We start from the raw sequence: 26,086 nt of genomic DNA, 5'->3' as shown, positions 1-26,086 counted from the left end.
TTCCCTGGCAGTACCATCCTGTTCGTAATACTAGGTATGCAGATAATTCTAATAGCTATGCCTTCTCCATTATGATTCACAACACTACACAGTATTCTAAAAGTTTTATTCTAGCTGTGACCAAATTATGAAATGATCTTCCTAATCAGGCAGTTGAATCCGTGGAACTTCAAAAGTTAAAACTTTTTTTTTTTCAAGTGGGTTCTTGTTATGTCTTTGCTAAAATGTACGTTTTGGTCTATATCTTATTGTCCTGGAAATACAATAAAGAATATTTGATCTTATCTCCCATTAGGACCATCGCAGCCCATCAATTTTGAACAGAGCAGCAGTTTAACAGATATTGTTATAACGTGGAATGATCACCCAGATGACAAGAAATTCACCTTGTATTACGATCTGGTCCTTCAAAACAAAACCTACAAGATCAGTAAGAAGGAGCACAAAGTATGTAAGAGCTGTGTTCTCGTTAGTCAGTTTTATTCGTTACATCTAAAATATAATTATTTTTAAGATAAGAAAAATAAACTGAAATAACATAACCGTCTTAAAAGAGAGTCTATTATTATTCTATTCTTGAGGCCTTTATTATTATTATTATTATTATTATTATTATTATTATTATTATTATTATTATTATTATTATTATTATTATTATGAATAAGGACATGTCTGAGGCACTTTGTTGTTGCTGTCGTCGCATAGATTATGCCTCGCTTTCATAACTTGGTCTTTCTCTAAACAGTTCACAGGTTTGCAAGCCGAACACACTTACCCTCTGCAGATAAAATCTTGTAACCACTGGAAGTGCAGTGACGTCCTTAAGAAATTCGTATCAACCAATCCTTGGCCCCCAGAGATCGAAGGCTCCATTGAGCTTCTTGATTATTCAGGAAATGTGTCCAAAATGCAGCTTCCTCGCGTCAAGAACCCTCCAGCGTAAGTACTCTAGCCTTGGGCAGTGACATAACCTCTGTAGCGTGGTCCTCCACTGCCTTGTTGGTAGAGTTCTTTTGCTTAAGGGTACACTCAGTCACACTAGTCCATTTGTTCCCTTTTGGAACCCTTGGGTTTATAGACGCTTTAGCCTTGGTAAGCAGCTCTTCTAGGAGGACACTCAACAAACAAACCCTTGTTTTCTCGTCTTGGGTAGTGCCAAAGCCTCTTCACCATGGTCTTCCACTATTTTGGGGTAATGTTCTCTTGCTTCAGGGTACACTCGAGCACACTTTTATGTCTTATTTATCTTTCTTTAGTTTTTTAAGTTTTTACGTGTCATATATGAAATATCTATTTTACTGTTACTGTTCCTCAAACACGTTATTCTAATCGTTCATTACTTCTCTTGTAATTCATATATTTTCTTGTTTCCTTCCTCACTGGGCTATTTTTTTCCGTTGGACCCCTTGGAACTTCAGTAAGATGCAATATGCAATATGTTTTCTAGGGTACAGTACGTCGTCGTCGTAGAAGCTCTTGAAAATCTCAACGACACCCGGATAAAGGAACTGGCTTTGCAGGTAGTGGAGAAATATACAGAAGAAGAAGAAGAGAACAACTCAAAACACAGAATGTCCAAGCGAAGTACGACCGAGAGAGAACCAGAGATATGGGTCGCTGGAAAATATCCCATTGAGGTATCAACTATGATAAGGTTTTATTTCTTAAGGGGAGGGGCCAGGGTCGAATGCCAATTATACATTACAACATTGTAATTCATACAAAACATTCATCTCTCATCATAAAACGTATAGAAAGTCTTTAGCCATCAATATTGACGGGTCGCGTACACTAGATACAAAGAAAAGATAGTGTTGTTGGTGCTACACTATATTAATGTTATTTTAATAAGATGGAGGCTTAAGGACAAGACTGTTGTTCTCTATATACTCATAGACTATAAGAATAATCTAATCAGGCAGTTGAATTGCTGGAACTTGCTTGAGGGTACACTCAGGCACACTATTATAGCTTATTTCTCTTCCTATTGTTTTATTAGAATTATTATAGTTTATATAGAAAATATCTAAAATATCTAGTTTAATGTTGTTACTGTTCTTAAAATATTTTATTTCTCCTTTTTTCCTTTCCTCACTGAGCTATTTTCCCTGTAGGAGCCCCTGGGCTTTTGGCATCCTGCTTTTCCAACCAGGGTTGTAGCTTAACAAGTAATAATAATAATAATAATAATAATAATAATAATAATAATAACTCAAAGACAATAGCTTGTGGCTGACCAGGGAACTGACATGACAATGACATAGCTGAATGTTATGAAAAACACATCTAAATGTGTAAAATCTATCATGTATATATATATATATATATATATATATATATATATATGTATATATATACATATATATATATATATATATATATATATATATATATATATATATATATATATAATTCTATCTACTTAACATTTTTCCTCGTAATTCCTCTGGAGGGAAACAATTCACTCGTTACGTGCTACACGCGATGACACAAAACAGAAATATTTTATCCACACTTCTTCTGAATGACTTGAGTTTTTAGTGTTCTAAAGAGGCTCTCCTTTGAATCCTTTGCCCTTGCAGAATGCCACAATGAAGACTGTCGATGTTGGGACGGGAGAAGGCGAGAATAGACCTTTCCAACCGGAGAAGAACTATAATCTGGTGGTGGTAACCGAAAAGAAGTCGGGTGAGTTTGACACGATCCTTTATAAACATGTTACAAGTTGGTATATAGAATTAATTCGATATATATTCTGATAATGCGTGCCTATGTATATATATATATATATATATATATATATATATATATATATATATATATATATATATATATATATATATATATATATACATATTATGTACATACTTGTATACGCAGAAATATGTATATACAGTAAAAATCTAGAAATGTGTGTGTACAGCTCAGACGTTTCAGACCACATTTATTTATAAACATAAGAAATACAAACACACACACACACGCATACACAACACACACATACGTATATACACATATATTTATATGTACATTTATATACATACGTATGTATATTCACCTATGTTATTCGTTTAATACAAACTTTATATCAATATTTATGTATGTATATATATATATATATATATATATATATATATATATACATATATATATATATATAAATGTGTATGTTTGTATGTATGTATGTAAACGACTTTCCGTATATTCATTTGGAAGCGAATATCCAACATGAGGAAAAACTGTATTTAATTAACTAATTTCATTACAAAGTAGGACATCTCCTCTAACAGAAACGAGTTTGAAGAAGAACTATATTAAAAGGAATTCGTTTATCCTAAACAATAGGAGGAAACAGAGAATTCACCGTATCCGATCCAGTCTCTACCAAGGGAAGAGCTGTGGCATCAGGCAGGGCAGGAATATTGGTTGGAGTATTTATCTTCGTGGCTCTCATTGGATTACTTGCCTGGACCTACAAGTAAGCACCCTACTTTCAATCAAAATAACTTTGCAGGCTACAATACACACTCTTAAGGTAGCAGAGTAAGAGTTAACTCACAAGGGAATGTACGTGGTCTTCATGAATTGATTTGCCTGGACTTGCAAGAAAGGACCCTACTTTCAATCAAAATAACTTTGCAGGCTACAATACACACTCTTAAAGTAGTACTTAAGGTAGCAGAGTAAGAGTTAACTCACAAGGGTATATACGTGGTCCTCATTGAATTACTTGCCTGGACCTACAAGTAAGCACCCTATTTTCAATCAAATAACTTTGCAGGCTACAATACACACTCTTAAGGTAGCAGAGTAAGAGTTAACTCACAAGGGTATGTAGGTGGCCCTCACTGGAATATTTGCCTGGACCTATAAGTAAGCGCCCTTGTCTTAATTAGATAACTTTTAAAGCTTCAACACACACTCTTAAGATAGCAGAAAAAGAACTAATTCACAAGGGTATGCTGTAGACTCAGGGAAAAGAAAGTAAACATAATGTAGGCCAAAAATTCAGGACAAAACAAGCAAGCTATCTCTGTCCTTAGTAACCTTAGTTCAATAATCAGTTCTTGCTTTTCAATTTCTCATGATTCATTAATTTATCCATTATATTTAATATATATTTTACTTTATTTTATTGGCAAGAGAGATGTTTAGCTTTTAAGAGAAAATCTAGAAGTATATCCCTTCTCTTAAAAGCATGTTCTAGAGTCCTCCCAATCCGTAACTTCATAAAGATGAACAGTTTGACAGAATTTCTTTTAGAAGATTTGAGTAATATGTGTAATAAGGACAGGTGCTCTACTTTTCTCATTTTATTTACAGTGATGATAAAATCTGAGATTCAATGAAATGCCCTTTTCATTTGTTTGACTCAATTAATATTTTTGCAAAAAGTCAACTTTAGCAATAGATAAGTTTTTGGTTTCAAACTTCTCCGTCTTTTACTTCTCATCAATTTGGTTTCTTTCTCCTAAACTCTCCCACTTCTGTCCCTTTTTTTCTACCCCTCGGTATGAACCAAATCTTTAAGGCCAGTCCGGTCAAGATATGCAACTGTGCTCTGGTTCGATTTCTTTTTAATACTGTTGATAGCACACATATGTATCTATTGTGTAAGGAAGATTTTGAGCATGGTATGCTTTGGGCACAAAGGGAAAACCTCTTTTAACAAGCTATGTCCTTCCAACAGGAAACGCCAGACAAAGGTCGTCGCGAGGACAGCCAATCAAGATAGAGGTATTTCACGATACCTTTCTGATTATAGTCAATACTGTTCTATATTTTCATTGAAGATTATATTTCATCCTCATAACCGATAGGTTTTCAAACTCTCATCTCAGTGAGTAAGGAAATTTGACTCATTCACATTTTCCTCTGTCATTTTATTTTGCTAAAAGCTTAAACTCTTCATATGCACCATTTCATTTGGATACTGAATCCCCACTTTCATACTTCATTTCAGACTGCGTTTCACCTCCTAAAGAAGGTACTCTTCGGAGGAAACCTCCTTTACTCCGAAAGTCAACTCTCAATCCTGGTATTGAATTACAAGAGTTTTCTGGCATGGGAGACGAGGAAATTTATTACACCTTGAACAGAAGAATTCCTTCTGAAAACATTGAGCCCTACCTTCTAAAAGCTATTCACTCCAAAGAAACAGACATGGAGTTCAACGTAAGTAGGAAATTTAGACAAATAAAGAAATGTTGGGGTTATCAAAAGGTTGTTCTAGACAAGTAAAGTAATGTTGGGATTATCAAAAGGTTGTTCTAGACAAAAAAAGAAATGTTGGGATTATCAAAATGTTGTTCTAGATAAATAAAGAAATGTTGGGGCTATCCAAAGGTTATTATAGAAAAATACGGATAGGTTTGGGTTATCAAAAGGTTGTTCTAGACAATAAAGAAATATTGGGGTTATCAAAAAGTTGTTCTACACAAATGAAGAAATGTTGGGGTTATCAAAGGTTGTTCTAGACAAATAAAGAAAAGTTGAGGTTATCCAAAGGTTATTATAGAAAAATAAAGATAGGTTTGGGCTATCAAAAGGTTGTTCTAGACAAGTAAAGTAATGTTGGGATTATCAAAAGGTTGTTCTAGACAATCAGACAGGTTGGGTAATCAAAAGTCTCAGGAAGAGCAGGGGCTCAGCAAGATCAGATCAGCAAGAGCAGGAGCTCAGCAAGAGCAGGGGTTCAACAAGAGCAGGACCTCAGCAAGAGCAGGGGCTCAGCAAAAGCACATCAGCAAGAGCAGGAGCTCAACAAGAGCAAGGGCTCAGCAAGAGCAGGGGATCAGCATGAGCAGGGGCTCAGTAAGAGAAGGGGATCAGCAAGAGCAGGGCTCAGCAAAAGCAGGGGATCAGCATGGGCAGAAGCTCAGCAAGAACAGGGGATCAGCATAAGCAGGGGCTCAGCAAGAGTAGGGCTCAGCAAAAGCAAGGGATCAGCATGAGCAGAAGCTCAGCAAGAGCAGGGGTTCAACAAGAGCAGGACCTCAGCAAGAGCAGGGGCTCAGCAAAAGCACATCAGCAAGAGCAGGAGCTCAACAAGAGCAAGGGCTCAGCAAGAGCAGGGGATCAGCAAGAGCAGGGGATCAGCATGAGCAGGGGCTCAGTAAGAGAAGGGGATCAGCAAGAGCAGGGCTCAGCAAAAGCAGGGGATCAGCATGGGCAGAAACTCAGCAAGAACAGGGGATCAGCATAAGCAGGAGCTCAGCAAGAGTAGGGCTCAGCAAAAGCAGGGGATCAGCATGAGCAGAAGCTCAGGAAGAGCAGGGGATCAGCAAGAGCAGGGGCTCAGCAAGATCAGGGGATCAGCAAGAGCAGGGGATTATCAAGAGCAGATCAGCAAGAGCAGGGCCTCAGCAAGAGCACATCAGTAAGAGCAGGAGCTCAGCAAGAGCAGGGGATCAGCGAGAGCAGGGCTCAGCAAGAGCCGGTTCCCAGTAAGGGCAGGAGCCCACCAAAACTAAGGGTTTTTTTTTTTTCCTTTTAGTGTAAAATGTTAAAACTATGTATTATTTACTTAATTTGCAATATAATTGCGATAAATTGTACTGGAGGAGAGGATCGTTTTAGGCATGTCGAGGGCCCCAAGGAAGCTCGAAGCTTAGGGGCCTTGTCATGAGTTCTTACGGCACTGTCTCTTACTGTCAATACATCCTATATTAACCTGCTCTTGTCAGTTCTCTTTCTCTGCATTAACTTTACTATAGTAACTTGTCGGTCTAGGTTCAACACTCAAAAATTTTGCAGGTAATCATAACTTGTTTTTTCTAATGAATAGCTAAGATGATACATATTTTTATATGAGACAATACACATAAGTAAGTATTAATGTAAGATGAAGTATTTCTGAGTCTTTTTTGCTGAATGAATAAATACTGTATGAATAAATGTAAACTGTTTGCTCTCAATCATTTTAAAGCAAAAAATCAATTGTGAATAATTATATGGACAATTACAAATGAATAGGTTGGAAATTACTCACCATATCTATGTAAAATTCTGAAAAGATTTATTAACCATTTTTATGATAGAATTCTGTGGTTGCTGTGTCAATTTAACATGCAATGCTACAGTAAGTTGGTTCTTCCTCTCGACTACATTAATCACACCTACAGCCTTATCCTTCATACAAAACACATCTGCAATATAAAGAAAGATTAATAACTTTGTTTCTCTTTGGATGTCTTCCTCCTCAGAGCGTTCCCAAGGTCCTAGAGAAGAGCTGCTCTTACAGTGATCACCCCGAAAACCGCATGAAGAATCGGTACAAGAACAACCTGCCTTGTAAGTAAAGAAGCACTCAATCAGTCTCAGCCTGTTCCTTCTAGCTAGCTTCGATGTCAGGATGCCAGAAAACTCCAAATCAATCAGTCAATCTTTCTAACTATATTTGAAGACACACATTACATCATAGCTCATGATATAATGTGTATCATAACTCATACTGATTGAAAGATTAGGAAATGATGAAATAAGGAGAATGGCAGGCGTAGTGAAAATTACACAGGTGATAAGAGTGTCACGACTGAGATAGTCTGGGCATGCGTTCAAGATGGATGGCGGGGAGGGAGTGAGGCGGGCTTGGGAAGAACTGGTTATAGTGAGAAGATCGAGAGGGAGGCAGAGAATTAGATGGCGAGATAAGATGAAAGATGATATGGAGAGAAGAGGTTTGATGAAAGAGGATGACTTTGATACTAGGCATTGGAGAGGGCACATCAGTCAACCGACCCCTTAACGTAAGGATAACGGTAGGACAGATAAAGAAGATTATATCATAGCTCATCTTATGTTCCTTTGCAAGAGTGTGGATATGGAACATTTTATTCAAGTCCTCATGATGAATCTGATCCTCTCCTTAGGAAAACTGACTGGAGGACACCGTGTCTGATATGTCTTTTATATTTGTGCTTTCCGTAAAAAACATGATTCTCTCATTCGTTCACGGTTTTCATTCTAGTATCTATTGACAATGCAGTGACAGGGAACTTACCATTTTTTTCTAGAGCTCCATACTCATGTGATAAAAATACCCTTGCAATCAAATGACACTGTTAAAAAAACCGTAATTTTAATCGGAATTTCTCCGTAAACATATATTGTTTTCAGCCGTATTTCAATACAATACAGGCGACCATTATTTTACCATACTTTGTTATTATCTATTACGGGTTAGTAACCGTAATATCTCTCCTTTACGTCAATATATCCGTTTTTTTAAAACAGGAAAAATCCTGGAATAAATGTTGCCAGGCATTTACCGTTTTTTAAATGCAAATTTTTAACAGCATACACTAAATTGCAAAAATTCCACTCTTAGGAAAGAAATTTGCACATAAACTTTCGTTGTTCATTGGCAACTGTTTCAACATCTTTGCTTCTTTTCTTTTCACGACAGATAATTACACGAGAGTGAAGCTGCCCCGTTTGCCCCAGATGCCCTTCTCAGACTACATCAACGCAAACTACATTGAGGTATGTACTGTTTGGTTTGGTTTTCCGCTCATGAATGGCAGGGGCAAGAGACAGTGACATTGCCCTATCGAGCAAGACAATGCCCTAGAGACTGACCGTATACACATATGATCAGGAAGTAATTACATTGTTAAAAAGAGCCGTAATTTTAATCGGAAATTCTCCGTAAAAAATATACCGTTCTCAGTAAAATACAGGCAACTGTAATTTTTCCATACTACCTTATTATATTTTACATGTTAGTAACCGTAATTTCACTCCTTTACCACAATATATCCCTTTTTGAAACGGTAAATGCCTGGCAGTATTTATTCCAGGATTTTTACCGTTTTTTACGGCATTTTTTTTTAACAGTGTAGGTATAGTAACATTTGGAAGTGAATTACCTTTATTTTTCCTGCATAACCTTCATTCCATCTAACTTGGTTTTTCTCGCAACAGGGCCACCTTAACCCAAAGGCATATATAGCCACGCAGGGCCCAAAGGACTTTAACCAAGACACCACTGGCGATTTCTGGCGGATGGTTTGGCATACTAAATCTCAGATGATCATAATGATTGCAAATGTCGTTGAAAATGGAAAGGTGAGGATGTTCGCACTTGAAGCAATACAGATTTGAGTGCCATGCATAGGTGCTTGTGTTTGCTTGTAAGAATTATAGGAAAAAGATTTCATCTTATAGTTTATTTCAATGTTGTTACTGTTCACGAAATAAGTTGTTTTAGTTATTCATACCTTTTCTTGTAGTGTTTATTTCCTTATTTCCTTTCTTCACTGGGATATTTTTCCCTGTTGCAGCCCTTGGGCTTAAAGCATCCAGCTTTTCCAGGTAATAATAATAATAATAATAATAATAATAATAATAATAATAATAATAATAATAATAATAATAATGATAATAATAACAACAGCAATAATAATACTAATAATAATAATAATAATAATAATAATAATAATAATAATAATAATAATAATTACAACAACAACAACAACAACAACAACAACAATAATAATAATAATAATAATAATAATAATAATAATAATAATAATAATAATGATAAATTCACAATTTTATTGAAGTTTCACTGCGGTGATGACAAGATATTAAATTTCCATATTATTCGTTTTTTTTTTTCTTTTTTACACATTCTCGAAACAATAACACCATTGTAAGTATTTGCAGGTAAAAGTCGCTGAGTATTGGCCCTCGGAAGGAACTATCACAAAAGGAGGGATTGACATAACACATGAATCTACTGAAACGGAGGTGAAAGGAATTTCTATTTTCATTATCATAATATGTGCACACACACATATATATAAATATATTATATATGTATATATATATATGTATATGTATATATATATATGTATGTATATACAGTATATATATATATATATATATATATATATATACATATATATATATATATATATATATATGTGTGTGTGTGTGTGTGTGTGTGTGTGTGTGTATTGTACAGTATATACAAGCATATGTATATGTGTGTATATCTTTATGTGAGGATGCATATATATATATATATATATATATATATATATATATATATACACATGTATATACATATATATGTGTGTGTTTCTATTTACTCTTTATATATATATATATATATATATATATATATATATATATATATATATATGTGTGTGTGTGTGTGTTTATGCATATACTAGTATAAGTACATAACCATACTTACATATGTATAAATGTACATATACATCTGGAGATTCACTCATATATATGTATATATAAATTTATTACTATTAATTATATACATGCATAAAGTATTGTTTATAATTGAAATATTTTGATTTTAATTAGAAACTACTGTTTTTTTAAATGCAATCTATTACTTTTTCTTTTAATTGGAAAATATAACTTCTCTATTCCTCAACAGATAGACTTCATCTTTCGTACCTTCATTTTAACCAATAATGAAGAAATCAGAAAGGTTTGTAAACAGAAGCTATTTATAATAAAGAACTGTTTTTTATGTTTTTCTCTTGCTGGAAAAATCCTCTACTTTGAGGGATATATCTAGAGAAATATTTCTCCTGCTCTTGTACATTAATGTTTACTTTGTCTACCATGACTTCCTATAATCATTTTTGTGTAAGACATCTCATTTTAGCCAGTGCTTGAAATCGTAAGAGGTTAATTTCCTTCTTTGCTTGGGATAATCATTTTAATGTGGATTATCTCATCTTAACCAGAGCTTCAAATTGTCTCAATTTAAATACGTCTCTTATTTATTACGGTGTTTACAAATTTTCTTCATATATATATATATATATATATATATATATATATATATATATATATATATACATACATATATATATATATATATATATATATATATATATATATATATATATATTCAAAATCCCTCATAGCTTCTTAGATCTCTCTTCAATTTAAATTTGTCTTAACCCCCGGTTTCCTCTCTTCATGTGTAACAAGAACTGAACAATATCTAATCTTTCTATCAATTTAACTAATGAGTTTCAGCAACAAACGACTAATATCTAATCTCTCTATTGAATTACCCCGATTAGATCCAGCAATACCAGTTCACCGCATGGCCAGATCACGGTGTTCCTGAGTCTCCGTATGGCGTGGCGCAAATGATCCACTCCATCCGCCGAGAACCTCTCACCGGACCAATTGTCGTCCACTGCAGGTAAGGTGGTCGGTCACACACTGGTTCTTGTTTTGCTCTTGTTTTACTGTATTTCATTATTTTTTCTCCTAACTTTAGGCTCCATTTAAAGCAGTTAACCTGGTGAATGATTTGAGAGTGAGATCTAGGCTTAGAAGTTAATGGGATGCATTAGTTCCAGTCTTTGTTGCTAAAGTTGTTCGCGGATAGCTTTGAGATTATCCGCGAATGGGAGAAAATAGAGGGAGGTCTGCTTATTATTATTATCATTATTATTATTATTATTATTATTATTATTATTATTATATATATATATATATATATATATATATATATATATATATATGTATGTATATATACTCTCTCTCTCTCTCTCTCTCTCTCTCTCTCTCTCTCTCTCTATACATATATATATATATATATATATATATATATATATATATATATATACTGTCTCTCCTCCTAGCGCTGGTATTGGAAGAACAGGAACCATTCTGCTAGTCCTGGGAGTTATGGACCAGATCAACAATTCAGGGTACATGGATGTTCACGAGGTTCTTGTCAAGCTACGAAATGGCAGATCCAATCTCGTCGAGAATACAGTAAGTAGAAAATACCTTGCCATTTTCTAGAGTAATTTAAGACATTTTATATAAATGTGTTTTGTTTTCATGCTATAAACCATGTTTCCTGTTGGTCTACTCAATGATTCTCTTCCATTTCGACAAGCATTTGCTAATTACATTTATTTCATATATAATAATGATTAATAGCGACACATCGTGCTTACATTGTGTCCTTCTTGCACAAACGTTTACCACACTGTCAATTTCATGCAAGAATAGAAGCAGAATTTGGTATGTATTACAATATGTCAATTCATACAATTCCTTCTTCAACAACTGCACAACATATCCCCATTCATACATTTCCTTCTTCAACCACTGCAGAACATATCATGCCCATTCATACAGCTCCTTCTGCAACCACTGCAGAACATATCATGCCCATTCATACAGCTCCTTCTTCAACCACTGCAGAACATATCATCACCATTCATACAGTTCCTTCTTCAACCACTGCAGAACATATTATCCCCATTCATACAGTTCCTTCTTCAACCACTGCAGAACATCAGACTGAAGCAGTACTGGAGTTAATTTTATGTTTTTTCCATTCTCCTTTTTTATATCTCAGACACAGAACAAACGTTTTTTATATATCATACCCATTCATAAATTTCCTCAACCACTACAGAACATCAGCCTGTAGCATTACCTGAGCTATTTCTCGTTTTTCTTCTATATCTCAGGCACAGTACAAGTTTGCACACTCAGTCTTGCAAGAGATCCTCTGTGAGAAGCAGACTCGCTTCACATGCCAGGAGTTTCCAGAAGCCCTGCTGGAGCTGCGAGTGCCTCAGGACAATACCAACATGTCCAGAATCCAGCAACAGTTTCAAGTGAGTTTATAATCAAACAGAATTCACAATAAAGGGAAATATCGCTTGTTACATTTCAACTATCTGAAAAGAGATGGATTTGAAGGCATGGTCGCCTATATGTACAGCCTAATGTTGATGGTCAGTAAGGTAGCATCACAAAATGTGATTTTCTGTTAGGTATATTCTTATAATTAAAAGATAATGGCGATATTTCTTTTCATGAAGTACTTAATGGGCAATAATACTACGGTATATCTTGATGATTTGTCAACACGGAATATAGTGCTTGAATCTTTTATTTTTTATTTTCATTTTTCAGGAATTAAAGCAACTGCCAAAGGATCTCTCATACAAATTTGCTAAACGTCCAGAAGTGTCTCATCTGAACCGTGACCCAAATATTTTGCCTCGTGAGTTGAATTCAAAAAGAAATTATTATTATTATTATTATTATTATTATTATTATTATTATTATTATTATTATTATTATTATTTTATTAGTATTTTTATTTTCATGATTAATACTACTGCTACTATTATTATTATTATTATTATTATTATTATTATTATTATTATTATTATTATTTTTATTATTTTATTAATATTTCTATTTTCATGATTACTACTACTACTACTACTACTACTACTACTACTATTATTATTATTATTATTATTATTAAGCTACGACCCTAGTTGGAAAAGTAGGATGCTATAAGCACAAAGGTTCCAACAGTGAAAAGTAGCCCAGTGAGGAAAGGAAATAAAGAAATATATAACCTACAAAAGAAGTAATGAATAAATGATATAAGATATTTCAAGAACAGCAATAACATTAAAATAGATCTTTACGAAAGAAATATTTGGCAGGAAAAAATACTATTTATAATACAAGAAAATAAAGTAATGCGTTGATGTTAGAATTATATTTCTAAAGGGATTAGAGTTACTGAGTTTTTGCTTTCCAGATCTGTCATAATGTTAAGGGATAAGGAGCGTGAACCATTCGTTCTTTTCTGCTTTGGATATAGGTAAACAAACCATTCATATATCTAAGACATAGGTTATAACTTAAGGGTACATTCAACGAAACACTAAACGTTTGAAATCAATAATTAGGTCATAAGAGATATTTACCAAAAAAAAAAAATTTCCTTCTTAAAGAATGTCTTATTCCAAATCATAATCATCCTTGACATTTGTAAATCCATACAACTTAACCACCTTGAGTTAGAGTTCTCTTGCTCGAGGGTACACATAGACACACTATTCTGTTTCCTTATTTCCTTTCCTCACTGGGATATTTTCCTTATTGGAGTCTCTGGTTTTATAGAATTATACTTTTCCAACTAGGGTTTTAGCTTAGCATAATAATAATAATAATAATAATAATAATAATAATAATAATAATAATAATAATAACTTCCTAGCCACAAAGCAACCAAAAAGATGTTTACGATAGTCAAAATGGTGAAAGAAATTAGCAAAATCAGAGTCAATTGAGAGTCTGTAAAAATAAACCTTTCATTCTCTCCGATTAAATTTTCTAAACGTTTATACGATTCTTATTTCCAGCTGATTCCAGCATGATATATCTGCAATACACAAGTAATCGTGCGGAATCACAATACATAAATGCTGTTTCGATGCAAAGCATGAATGGCCAGGTAAGACATCTCTCTCTCTCTCTCTCTCTCTCTCTCTCTCTCTCTCTCTCTCTCTCTCTCTATTTGTTTATTTTTTATGCAAAGAGGAATCTTAAACCAAAGCTACTAGATTACTGTCAAATCTAATAGACTTTCCTTAATAAATGTGATCCTACAATGTATATATATATATATATATATATATATATATATATATATATATATACATATGTTTATATGCACCTGTAAATATATGTATTAGTTGTATATACATATATATATATACATATATATATATATATATATATATATATATATATATATATATATATATATATATATACATATGTTTATATGCACCTGTAAATATATGTATTAGTTTTATATACATATATATATATATGAAATATATATATATATATATATATATATATACATATATATATATATATATATATATATATATATATATATATATATTTCTACTACCAGAATGTACCTCTGTGATAAGAATTCACATGGAGTGTCCATGGATATTAAGAATTTGTGTAATCAGTTAAACTTATTTGTTGATGAGGAAGACCTAATAAGGTCTCAGGGTCGCATGAAAAACGCCTCCATGTCTTATGATACTCATTGCCCAATGTTATTGCCTTCCAGAAGTTATTCAACAGTATTGATAGTTGAACATTTGCATAGACATAATCACCATTGTGGTGTCAATTCTGTACTGGTATTGTTGAGAGAAACCTTTTGGGTACCTAAAGTACGTCAAGTAATCAAATCGATTCTGTCAAAGTGTGTTTTGTGTCAGAAGTTAACTAAGAAACGGTTGTGTTTGCCTCCTCCCCCACCATTACCCATAGAACGAGTGAGATATGATAGACCGTTCCAATCAATAGGAGATGATTATACTGGTGCTATTAATATTTTTGATCATGAGACTGGTTTGGCGGAGAAGGTCTTTGTGTGTCTATTTACCTGTACTACGAGCAGGGCAGTTCATTTTGAATTGACTCATTCCATGACTGCTTCAGATTTCCTACTGGCTTTTCGACGCTTTGTAGCATATCATTCCCTGCCGAGTCTGATTATATCTGACAATGGTCGGAATTTTGTTGGATTTAATAATTTCCTGAAAGAAATTATGGAGGAACCAGAGGTAAGGTCATACCTTGAAGGAAATGGTGTTAATTGGAAGTTCATTACACCGCGAGCCGCCTGGCCTGGAGGCTTTGATGAACGTCTTGTTGGTGTTCTAAAAGGATGTTTGTCCAAGGCTTTGTATCACAAACGTGTATCCTTTGAAGAGCTGAGAACTCTACTTGTTGAGTTTCAAGCTGTGATAAATTCTCGACCACTGACTTATCTCTCCTCTGATAGAGATTGTGAGGCTTTGACTCCCTCCATGTTACTCTATGGGAGAAATGTTTGTATTTCACCTCTTAACAATTTAGCAAATGATGACCCAGATTTCACGAGTTCAAGTGATCTTAGAGCACAATATTTGAGACTATCATCAATGCTAAGGAAATTTGAGAACTCTTGGAAAAGAGACTATTTAGTGTCCTTGAGAGAGAGACATAATAACTCTCGTAATAATCTCTCTGCAAATGTGAAAGTTGGGGACATAGTGATGGTAGACTTAGAAGATCATCTGGGTAAAGGCTATAGATCCCTCCTCTCCTTGGGTAAGGTAACCCAGCTGTTTCCGTCGTCTGATGGTGTGATTAGGTCTGTAGAAGTGAAAGTGAATAATAAACTATACATGAGATCAATCACGAAGATCTTACTTCTGGAGGTACCTGAGAGGGAATTTGATAGTGTTGAAACTCAGGAGCCAGATAGTGTGCCTCTGAATGATGTGAGACCTCGGCGTGCAGCAGCAATCCGCTGTGATCAAGAGAGAAAGGATTTAATTTCTATGGATGTACTCTAAGTTTATGTTTTGATTTAGAATTTTGGGTACAGTTGCATTATTTCTAATTATGATTCTTTTTGGGGGAGAATGTCAAAAATTGACATTTATTCCCCTTGAATAAAAATTAATCTTAGTTTTACGAGTATTCGTTTTCTAATGTATTTCTCAGTTTCTATGAATATATGTTTAAAATGTGATTATTTTCCTCCACAGAAGTATTTTTATCATATTAACTATATCAATGAGTTTGTATGAATTAGTATAATAATATTTAAAGTAATAAGCTAACTTTCTTGCAAATTTTATCCATCTAGATCAGATAAAATGACGTAACATCCCATTGTTGTCAAACTTCTTCCTGTGGAGATTATATATATTGTTTGATTATTGTAAGGGCACATGCCAGTAATTCAAACTTACCTTCTGGACGAAACCCTTTTTTTTGTGTATGTTGGGTTACGATTAGAGCACTTGATGTTTATCTTTAAATTGATGTTATGTTATGTAACCCTGTAATTTTGTAGATCTGACAACTGTGCTATGCAATATACTCCTCCTGAGTTTTCTTCCAGGGTTGAAAGGTGAATCTAGGCCTCTTTGAGCAGTTAACTCCAAAAGGCAAGTAATAAGAAGATATTCTCCTGAATCCGACCATCATCACCTCGTGAACCATCGCATCATCATTGCAGCAATGTTCTTATAAGAATACTCTGTAACCCCGTTTGATATTTGTTTAATTTTTATCAAGTAACGTAAATTTTTGTTCATTTGTGGTAATGTTAATGTTCGCTCTTTAATGATTTTTGTTTGTGTACTTTAAATATTAAATATATGTCAAACATTTTAATTGAGTCTTTGTGAACCCGTGTGGCATCACCCCCAAAAGAATTGGTGCAGGAAATATAGTTTGAATCAAAGGTAAACGACAAATGTCTTTTACGTAAGTTTGTTTCTCAGTTCTGTGACTTGGCCTCGTGCGAAGTTGGTGCACGAGGGTTTACAGGTAAAAAAGTTAATTTATGTGATTGTAAATTCCCTAGTATTTCACCACATCATTCATTCGACATATGTTACACTTCCTTGATCGCTGGGTTTGCGTTTATAGGATAGGGGCACCATGAGGATAGGTTGGGTTAAGGATAGAAGGATTTTGGGAAGGTTTGTGTGTGCAGTGAGCAGGGGAAAAATGAAAGGAGATGGGGAAAAACAAGAGTTGTTTCCTTATGAGGAACACGGCCAAGGAATAACCATTCTCCAATCATTTATTCCTACTTTGCATTTGTGAATTGTTAAGTGTACTTGTTTTGGAGGGGAAAGGACCTGTAGGATTACTATCCCTAGAGGATAGGGGATAGGTTACGTAATGCAATAAGTTTGTAGAGATTCTGTATGAGGAGATCCCAGACTATGTATAGTTTCGGGTTTGCGGATGTGATAGTGAGAGAGAAATTGGTTATATCCTAATTTCAACATTAATATTTATTGATTAAAAACTGTTGTGTGCAAAGAAGGAGAGGAAAGAAAGGGGATTGGGATAAGTGGATAGGCTTAGTGTAGCGTAAGTGTATGAGTAAGTGAAAACTCAGATGTAGACCCCTTAGATTTTAGCCTGGGCCTAGGTTTGTGTTTATGTATAACTGTTTTCAATAGGCCTACGAGGGACTTGATTTAATTATTAATGGCAAATTAAGTGTTTATTTTGGATGAATAGGGTTTTTAGCTAAATTTTAAGTGTTGTTACATTATTAAAGTTTATCTGGGAGGAGGATAAGAGCAGAGAAATCCCGAGAGTGTATGTATATTTTCTAATATATGTTTAGTGACTTGTTCAGCTGTGTAAGGAGGGGGGAGTGTGATGGATTGACGGAGGGGTAAGGTTTCTCTGCAAAAAAGAAGGTAATGAGACAAAGGTTCAGCTCCTGTGGGTAGATTACAATAATTGTAAGGACGGTCTTCGATGTCGATGATTTCCCAGCAGCAGCGGTGTTACCAAGTCTTAATCTGTGGATGATGACAGAGATTTTTCTGTTTGCAGATTTAGTCAGATTATGGGGGGATAAAATAGTGACTTCGGTGTACCACGCAGCAGAACGAGAACCTTCTTGTAGTACTTGTTGAATGAGACATTTTTTTTTTCTGGAAGTGACAATAGTCTGATGTTTTATTTTTAATTTGTTTAAGAGTAGGTTGGAAAGTTGTGCTTATTGTGGTACACCTTAAAGCACTGCTAGCCAGGCAAAGGTTGATGGTGTATTCGTGAAGTTGGCGAAGTGTTGGACTGTTGGTGGTCTGTTGGTGATAATGGAGGGATAGAGGGAGGATCATATTAGGTCTTGTATCTAAAACTAATTGTTTTTATGTTCATTTTCATAAAATAAGAGATATGAATATCGTATTGGCGAAGATGAAGGACAGAGTAATGGTGGCGTTTGGTGAGAGTGTTGGTGACATAGGTTGGTGGTGTATTCGTAGAAGCGGTGTGTTGGTGGACTTGGTGGTGAAGTTGGTTGATAGACAACCAACTTCACCACCAATATATTATTCATGTATGTACACTTAGATTCAGAAGGCCGCCGACACTCAGGGAGAATCGCTCGTCAGAGGTCTCTAGTGTTACCATGACAAAACAAATAAAGAGTTGCATTTCTGACTACTTCTTAGGAAATAGGCGGAGACTTGTCCAAGCTCAGCGAACGCTGGAAAATATTACAAATCTTGTTGCCATATTTCATTCTGTGACATCATCTGACATCTTGACTATCCGATACAAATACACAAAACACACACACACACACACACACACACACACACCCACACACACACACACACATATATATATATATATATATATATATATATATATATATATATATATATATAATCTGTAAAAGCATGTAGAAATAAATGGAATGACATAACTTAACAATTCCTTCCGTTAACAGCTACATTAGAATGTTCGGAGATCGGACATTAATCTTGTTCCAGTTTCATTTATGGCTCGATGCTGTATAGTATTCATAAAAACGCCATAAATGAGTTATACGAGCCTTGAAGACATTCACAGAGAGAGAGAGAGAGAGATATTACGGTAGTGAATGTAGTAATTGGTCACGTTTGATATTGCAATGTTTCCAATAAAAATTGTTGTATTATGCTTCCAAAACCTTAGTTTTAGTTACTATAGATCATTATGTTCTGTAGTCCTCCACATACCACAAGTTTTCCCGTTAATCTGGTCATTACGAAAGTGCTCTGTAGAATAATTTGCCTGTTTGCTTTAAAATCAACCAAGATATTTTCGTTAACTGGAACAATTATAAAGGAATGTGATTGAAATTGTATAAAAAAGGTGAGTGAAATAGTGCTGAAAAGGCCTTATTTTCTTAATCCAACTAAGGAATATCTCGTCTTGGCTTCACGCAAATTTCGAAAGGTTCCAGGTTGGAATGGTTAATTGAAGGTTTTTCTTGCTGCCGCTCAGGAGAGATTTCTTTTCTGGAGGGATAGTGAGAAACTATGAACTAAAATTGACGGCATAAGACGGATACCGGCGAAGAAGGTCATTTATCTTAAAAATACCGGGGATGTTTAATAAATGAATGAATGAAAGGAACACAAATAAGAATTTGATCATGGAGACTTACGCCTATTTGAATCACGATTATTAGAAGTCAGCGTGATCAAGCTACGTAATTTTCTGAAGATAAAGCTACCAGTAATTACATAATCACTGATAACCTACAGCCAGGGTATTAGTGTAGGAAATCATTTTGTGCTCATGCCCCCCGCGCTTATATTTTTTTTTAGGAAAATTAGCGAGTATAATATGGGGAAATTAGTATTTCTTACTTTTATTACAAAATCTCGGAAAATTATGTCGTTCAGAGGTCAAGACTTTTTTTTTATATGATTTATCAATAAAGTAAATTTCTCAAAGGTTTTGCTAGAATGTAATAGTGGTCTGTTTTACCGCAATACAATTCCTTTTCGATTCAATAAACTAAATTCTGATTATATTCAAAGTGTTATGCAGTCATCAGTATTTACTGGTTCCATCACAGATTATTCATTATGAAAAGTTGATAGTTAACTTTCGTTACTAATCAACCTTAGAACAATAACGGCTATTTATTCTGTTGCTACTAGCTACTACAAATGAACTAATAATGAATTAGGTTAGCAATATTTTCTAGAACATTAACGGTTACCAAATTAGATTGAGGCAATGATACAATATTTTACAAGTTGTATCAAGAATTATTTATTCTCTTTCCATAACCTCTAAAATACAAATGTCTTCCTTGTTTCCTTAAATTCTTCAGTGTCGGACAGCCCTTACCTACCCCCCGCCACCTACGCATCCATTGAAAGTGTCTACTGGGCTCCTCAAAAGAACAGTAAAAATAATTATATATATATATATATATATATATATATATATATATATGTGTGTGTGTGTGTGTGTGTGTATGTGTGTTTTGTGTATCTGTAGTGAATGCTCGAGAGACAAATAATACCGGAGTATGGAATATGGCAACTGGATTTGTAATATTTTAAAGAGTTCGCTGAGGTTGGACAAGGCTCCGCCCATTTCCTTGAATGTAGTAAGAAGTCCCACTCTGTCTTTGGTTTGTCATGGTAACACTAGAGACCTCTGACGAACGATTCCCCTTGAGTGTAGGCGGACTTTTGAATCTAAGTGTACGTACATGCGTGCATAAACTTAGACGGTAGGAAACCCTGGAGGAATAACTTTTATTCCCAGAGAAGGAACACCTCCTTCAGCTATACCTCAACTACGCAAAGTCACCATAGGCCTAGGCTGACTTTTTGGAAAAATGCCTATTTCCTTTACCGAATGCTAGTTCTTATATCATTTAGCAGCCATCCCATATAAGGCTAGTGCCATTATTGCATCTCAGGCGGTTAACTGTAGGCATTTTAAAGGGTTCTTTGCAGTATCTCTCCCTTAGTCCCTAGACACCAAAGCTACACCTACTTTATAGCTTTCCATTTTACCTCTAATTCCATCTTGTTGTTTTTCAAGTTCTTTCATCTTCATACTGCAACTCAGAGAGGTCTGGCCTCCCCAGACCGAGCGCCAAACCATAGTAACCATTCTCTCTCTCTCTCTCTCTCTCTCTCTCTCTCTCTCTCTCTCTCTCCGTCGGTTTTCTGTCAGTGATTTGATTAAAATCTCTACCATCACCAATCCATAATGGCCCACGTGGCGATGAAAATGGCCAAACCCCAGACACGGCTAAGGACATGTCTGAAGCTTTTGTCCAGACGTGGATTAAAACGGCTACGTTTGTTTATACATACACCCACACCCACACACACACACACACACACACACACACACACACATATATATATATATATATATATATATATATATATATATATATATCTATATCATTATCAGCCGTTACTAGTCTACTGCAGAACAAAGGCCTCAGACATGTCCTTCCACTTACATGTGTTTGTGGTCTTTCTATGCCAGTCTATACCAGTTAACTTTCTTAGTTCGTCAATCCATCGTCTTCTCTTCCTTCCCCTACTTCTTTTGCAATCTTTAAGGACCCATTCTGTTATTCCTAATGTTCATCTATCATTACTATATATATATATATATATATATATATATATATATATATATATATATATACATATATGTATATATATATATATATATATATATATATACATACATATATATATATATATATACTTTGATGTTGAAATATATATATCGTTGGAATCCAAAGTGTGCCTTGAATATGAAGAAGGAAATGCTTATCATTTAATACCAAAACACTGTCACTGGGCTGAAACTTGTAGGATGTAATAACGCTATGATATATTGTTTCGTTTTGTTTTCATTGTGATTCTCTACTTATTATGATAATACTACTAAAATTAATAATAGTAATCATGATAATAACTCATTTATTTATTTATTTATTCATTTATTTATTGATTTGATTTCACGATATCACACATCATTACAACCTGATTTGCTTGATGCCCCTTTCTCCATGTATGAGTTGTTCTTTCCTCAGCCATATCTTGTGTATCTTCGGTTATAAGTTCCCATTTGCCAAGTATAGAGGCTGGTCAAAGAAATTGAAGCATACTTAGCTTGTCTCAAACGGAGGGACCTCAACGTGCACTGAGGGTAACTTCCTTTATGTCTTTGGTACTTCTTGAGTATGTTTCATGCCTTCACGAACAGAGTTTGAACAACTGCATGAGAGAAATTTTTGTTGTAGGGATTCGTTAGAGATTTTTGAAATTGACTTCTGATTGACTTAAATCAGATACAGTATGTTTGAAGAAAATATTGGAGAGTAGCAATGTTAATTTTATCATATATTTCACAGACGAAATCACCCAATTGTGCCAGCGAACAAATTTTTTTTTATGAGATATGCTCATACCAAAGTAAGAGAGATTATATGTCAAATAGCCTTTTTTATTTTTTATTTTTTAGTTTGAACCTGGACTTTTAGACCTTCTTTTATTTGAGGGCACACTTAGGCACACTTTTCTATACTTTTCCTTATTTCCTTTCCTCGCTGTGTTATTTTCCTTGTTAGAGCCCTTGGGCTTTTAGCATCCTGTAGTCGAACAGGTATTCCGTTTAATATTTATCTCCGATAAATTCCAAAAACTCCTAATCTGGATAAGATACTGAACGTTATAGTTGCCTTTTCTACATTTGTTATACTAGTACCTTAGGGTCTTCCCAGTTCACATTTTTAAGTCCCTACAGAAGGATGTGAACAGGCTGTGAGCGTGAATGTTCTGGCTGTTATCATGAAGGGACTCGAGATTTTACTTACTCATCAAACTTGTATTCTCTTGCTTATCTGTATAAGCTGTGAAGGGTGAAAGCTGAATAAGCATTTATAAAGTACTCTAATTAAAGCCATTTTAGTGCCACCGTCTCAATAGGGAGGAACAATGCCATCAATGCACCTAAAGCAGGAGCACTGTAGGCATTACTTAAATGTGTTTGCATTGCCATTCCAACCCCTATCTGGACCTGGATTTTACTCTCCGACTATACTCCAGTCTCCATTTTATTTCTTGTATCTTGCTGTCCAATCATTTGACTTCATTTCAGACAACAACTGCAGAGTTTCCTCCAGTTTCACAGAGCTATTGAACGGCCTCCCAGGCACCAGTGCCTGACTTAAGTATCTCCCTGAAAGGCCAACAAATTTCCACAGATTTTGTCATGAAGTTTATGTCAGTAGAACAGGTTTCAGATGTTCAAATATTCTCCTTTTAGGAAGTGTATTATGTATAGATTGGTCAGAAACTGTTCAAGGATACTGCAGTCTTGATACGTCGTGTTTGAGAGTAACTTGTAAATTGGGACATTATTATTATTATTATTATTTTTATTATTATTATTACTGGCTAAGCTACAACTATAGTTGAAAAAGCAGGATGCTATAAGCCTAAGGGCTCCAACAAGGAAAAATAGCCCGGTGAGGAAAGGAAATAAGGAAATTAATTAACGATATAAGAAGTAATGAATAAAAATAAAGTATTTTAAAACCATTAACAGCATCAAGGTAGATATTTCATATATATGCTATAAAAAGACTTATGTCAGCCTGTTCAACATAAAAACATTTATTGCAAGTTTGAACTTTTGAAATAGTTTATTATACATACCATTAGGTCTCTTCGTCTTGACTTTTTAATTTCATCCAACAACTATTTATATCTGAGTTAATTCTATCTATATATTATTATACTGAGTATATGTTATAATACCGATTTTCACAATGTTTTAGCTAATCATTGCATATATGCCACATCTGGCTACCATATGAAATTAAGATATTTTGTAGATTTGTAACAAAATCATTAGACTAATCCTGTCTTTTCTCTTTCAACAGGAAAAACCAGCTGTTACAGCTTTATGCCATTGGATGGTGAGTACAGGACAAGTAATATTTTGTAGTGTTTTGTAATAACTCTTCAGACCTTTAATTGAACATTGCATTTTCTTTTATACTTCTCAATGTAGGTGGTTGTAGAAGGTGTGTGTGAGAGAGAGAGAGAGAGAGAGAGAGAGAGAGAGAGAGAGAGAGAGAGAGAGAGAGAGAGAGAGAGAGAGAGCTATTTCTAAGGAAAAAGGTTTGAAGTAAAGAAAAGATGGTTTAATTTGTTTAAAAGGCCTATGCCACATCAAACAGACTTAAGAAAGCAACCTTATTGCTCCTTATCATAAGAACCATTACAGCTTGGAGAATAAAACATCTTGCACTCGTCGTCTTCTGGTTTGTGCATTATAACTAACTCATTAAGCAATTTACTAAAGTATGATCTCTCTCTCTCTCTCTCTCTCTCTCTCTCTCTCTCTCTCTCTCTCTCTCTCTCTCTCTCTCTCTCTCTCTCTCTCTAGTGGCAGAAATGATATAGCTTCAATAAAGAAGGTCGTCGAATTCAAATATATATATATTATTTTGGATATAAGAGAATTGACAAAAAATTTTTGTTCATGTAGGAATCTAAACCTATGATTTCTCGTCACTTAGAAATGTTACTATGGAGAAAATTAAGATATTAATTTTGATATCTATTTAACTTATTATTTTCATTTTCATTAAAACCCCTCGTATCTTTTATGTAAGGATGGATAATGAATCTCCTCTCTCTCTCTCTCTCTCTCTCTCTCTCTCTCTCTCTCTCTCTCTCTCTCTCTCATGGTATACAGTAATCTTGTTGACATAAGCTGTTATAAATGTATTACTAACGTTCGTGATTTTAATCATTGCAAGAATCTACCACAATGGTATTTAACACCTAATTCTACCTGTAGAAATGTGTATCCAGTGGAAATTCATTTAGGATAAATGCCTCTGGCTGAGCAAGGATTCCAACCAATACCAGGAGTCGAAACAGTGCCTGCAGGGACTACTTTGCGATGGGTAAAGTCATCCCTGTAGGGATTGTTGCGGCTTAGAACATAGGTTCGAATCCTTGCTCAGACAGAAGCATTTATCATAAAGGAAAATCAATTGGATACACATTCCTACAGGTAGAATTGGGTATTGAATGCCATTATGGTAGATATTTATATACACGATATATATATATATATATATATATATATATATATATATATATATATATATATATATATATATATATATTTTATCAAAACACACCATTTGAGGGTTTCGCCCTTACCAAAGGGCTCATCAGGTGAGTTCAGCCAACTTCCATTTTTGAGAAAAACAAAAGTCAGCATGGTTCCCACGACCCTCCTCAACCCTACCTCATTTAATAAAAGCAGCATGAAGCCAGAAAATAAAGCAAAGCTTCTTTAGACCAGGCAATTAAGCCAAACATTTAATCCTATAATGTACCCTTGTACCTCTACATCAAAGGATATTTCCTCTCAAAATAAAGTTCCTTTTTCTCTATCTTCTATGTCCAACTACTTGTCCTTCCACTGAGTCAGTACTTTATCCTGATAAGGCCTTGTACCTCTACATCAAAGGATATTTCCTCCTCAAAATAAAGTTCCTTTTTCTTTATCTTCTATTGTCCAACTATTTAGTCCTTCTATCTGAGTCCGTACTTTATCCTATAATATAGCCTTGTACCTCTACATCAAAGGATATTTCCTCCTCAAAACAAAGTTCTTTTTTCTTTTTTATCTTCTATTGTCCAACTATTTAGTCCTTCTATCTGAGTCCGTACTTTATCCTATAATGTAGCCTTGTACCTCTACATCAAAGGATATTTCCTCCTCAAAACAAAGTTCTTTTTTCTTTTTTATCTTCTATTGTCCAACTATTTAGTCCTTCTATCTGAGTCCGTACTTTATCCTATAATGTAGCCTTGTACCTCTACATCAAAGGATATTTCCTCCTCAA

At 34.5% G+C, this 26,086-nt stretch overlaps 1 protein-coding gene across 1 annotated transcript in view; it reads left to right on the top strand.

Moving 5' to 3' along the window:
- LOC137632848 (receptor-type tyrosine-protein phosphatase kappa-like) overlaps positions 1–24,771 on the top strand; it is a 40,397-nt gene extending 15,626 nt beyond the window's left edge. Inside the window, exons 14-32 of the mRNA XM_068364945.1 lie at positions 296–447; positions 746–939; positions 1,448–1,637; positions 2,583–2,688; positions 3,346–3,478; positions 4,691–4,737; positions 4,964–5,175; positions 7,206–7,293; positions 8,408–8,484; positions 8,926–9,069; positions 9,670–9,753; positions 10,406–10,459; positions 11,067–11,191; positions 11,637–11,772; positions 12,483–12,632; positions 12,934–13,024; positions 14,187–14,278; positions 24,098–24,133; positions 24,709–24,771. Coding sequence (XP_068221046.1) covers positions 296–447; positions 746–939; positions 1,448–1,637; positions 2,583–2,688; positions 3,346–3,478; positions 4,691–4,737; positions 4,964–5,175; positions 7,206–7,293; positions 8,408–8,484; positions 8,926–9,069; positions 9,670–9,753; positions 10,406–10,459; positions 11,067–11,191; positions 11,637–11,772; positions 12,483–12,632; positions 12,934–13,024; positions 14,187–14,278; positions 24,098–24,133; positions 24,709–24,771 — 2,174 coding nt within the window. The remainder of the gene's footprint in view (positions 1–295; positions 448–745; positions 940–1,447; positions 1,638–2,582; positions 2,689–3,345; positions 3,479–4,690; positions 4,738–4,963; positions 5,176–7,205; positions 7,294–8,407; positions 8,485–8,925; positions 9,070–9,669; positions 9,754–10,405; positions 10,460–11,066; positions 11,192–11,636; positions 11,773–12,482; positions 12,633–12,933; positions 13,025–14,186; positions 14,279–24,097; positions 24,134–24,708) is intronic.
- The last annotated feature ends 1,315 nt before the right edge of the window (positions 24,772–26,086 follow it).

This window comes from Palaemon carinicauda, chromosome 42, assembly GCF_036898095.1.
Source record: "Palaemon carinicauda isolate YSFRI2023 chromosome 42, ASM3689809v2, whole genome shotgun sequence".
NCBI classification, from domain to species: Eukaryota; Metazoa; Arthropoda; class Malacostraca; order Decapoda; family Palaemonidae; genus Palaemon; species Palaemon carinicauda.
Note: the sequence above shows the minus strand (reverse complement) of the source record. Positions and strands in the feature narration are given on the sequence as shown.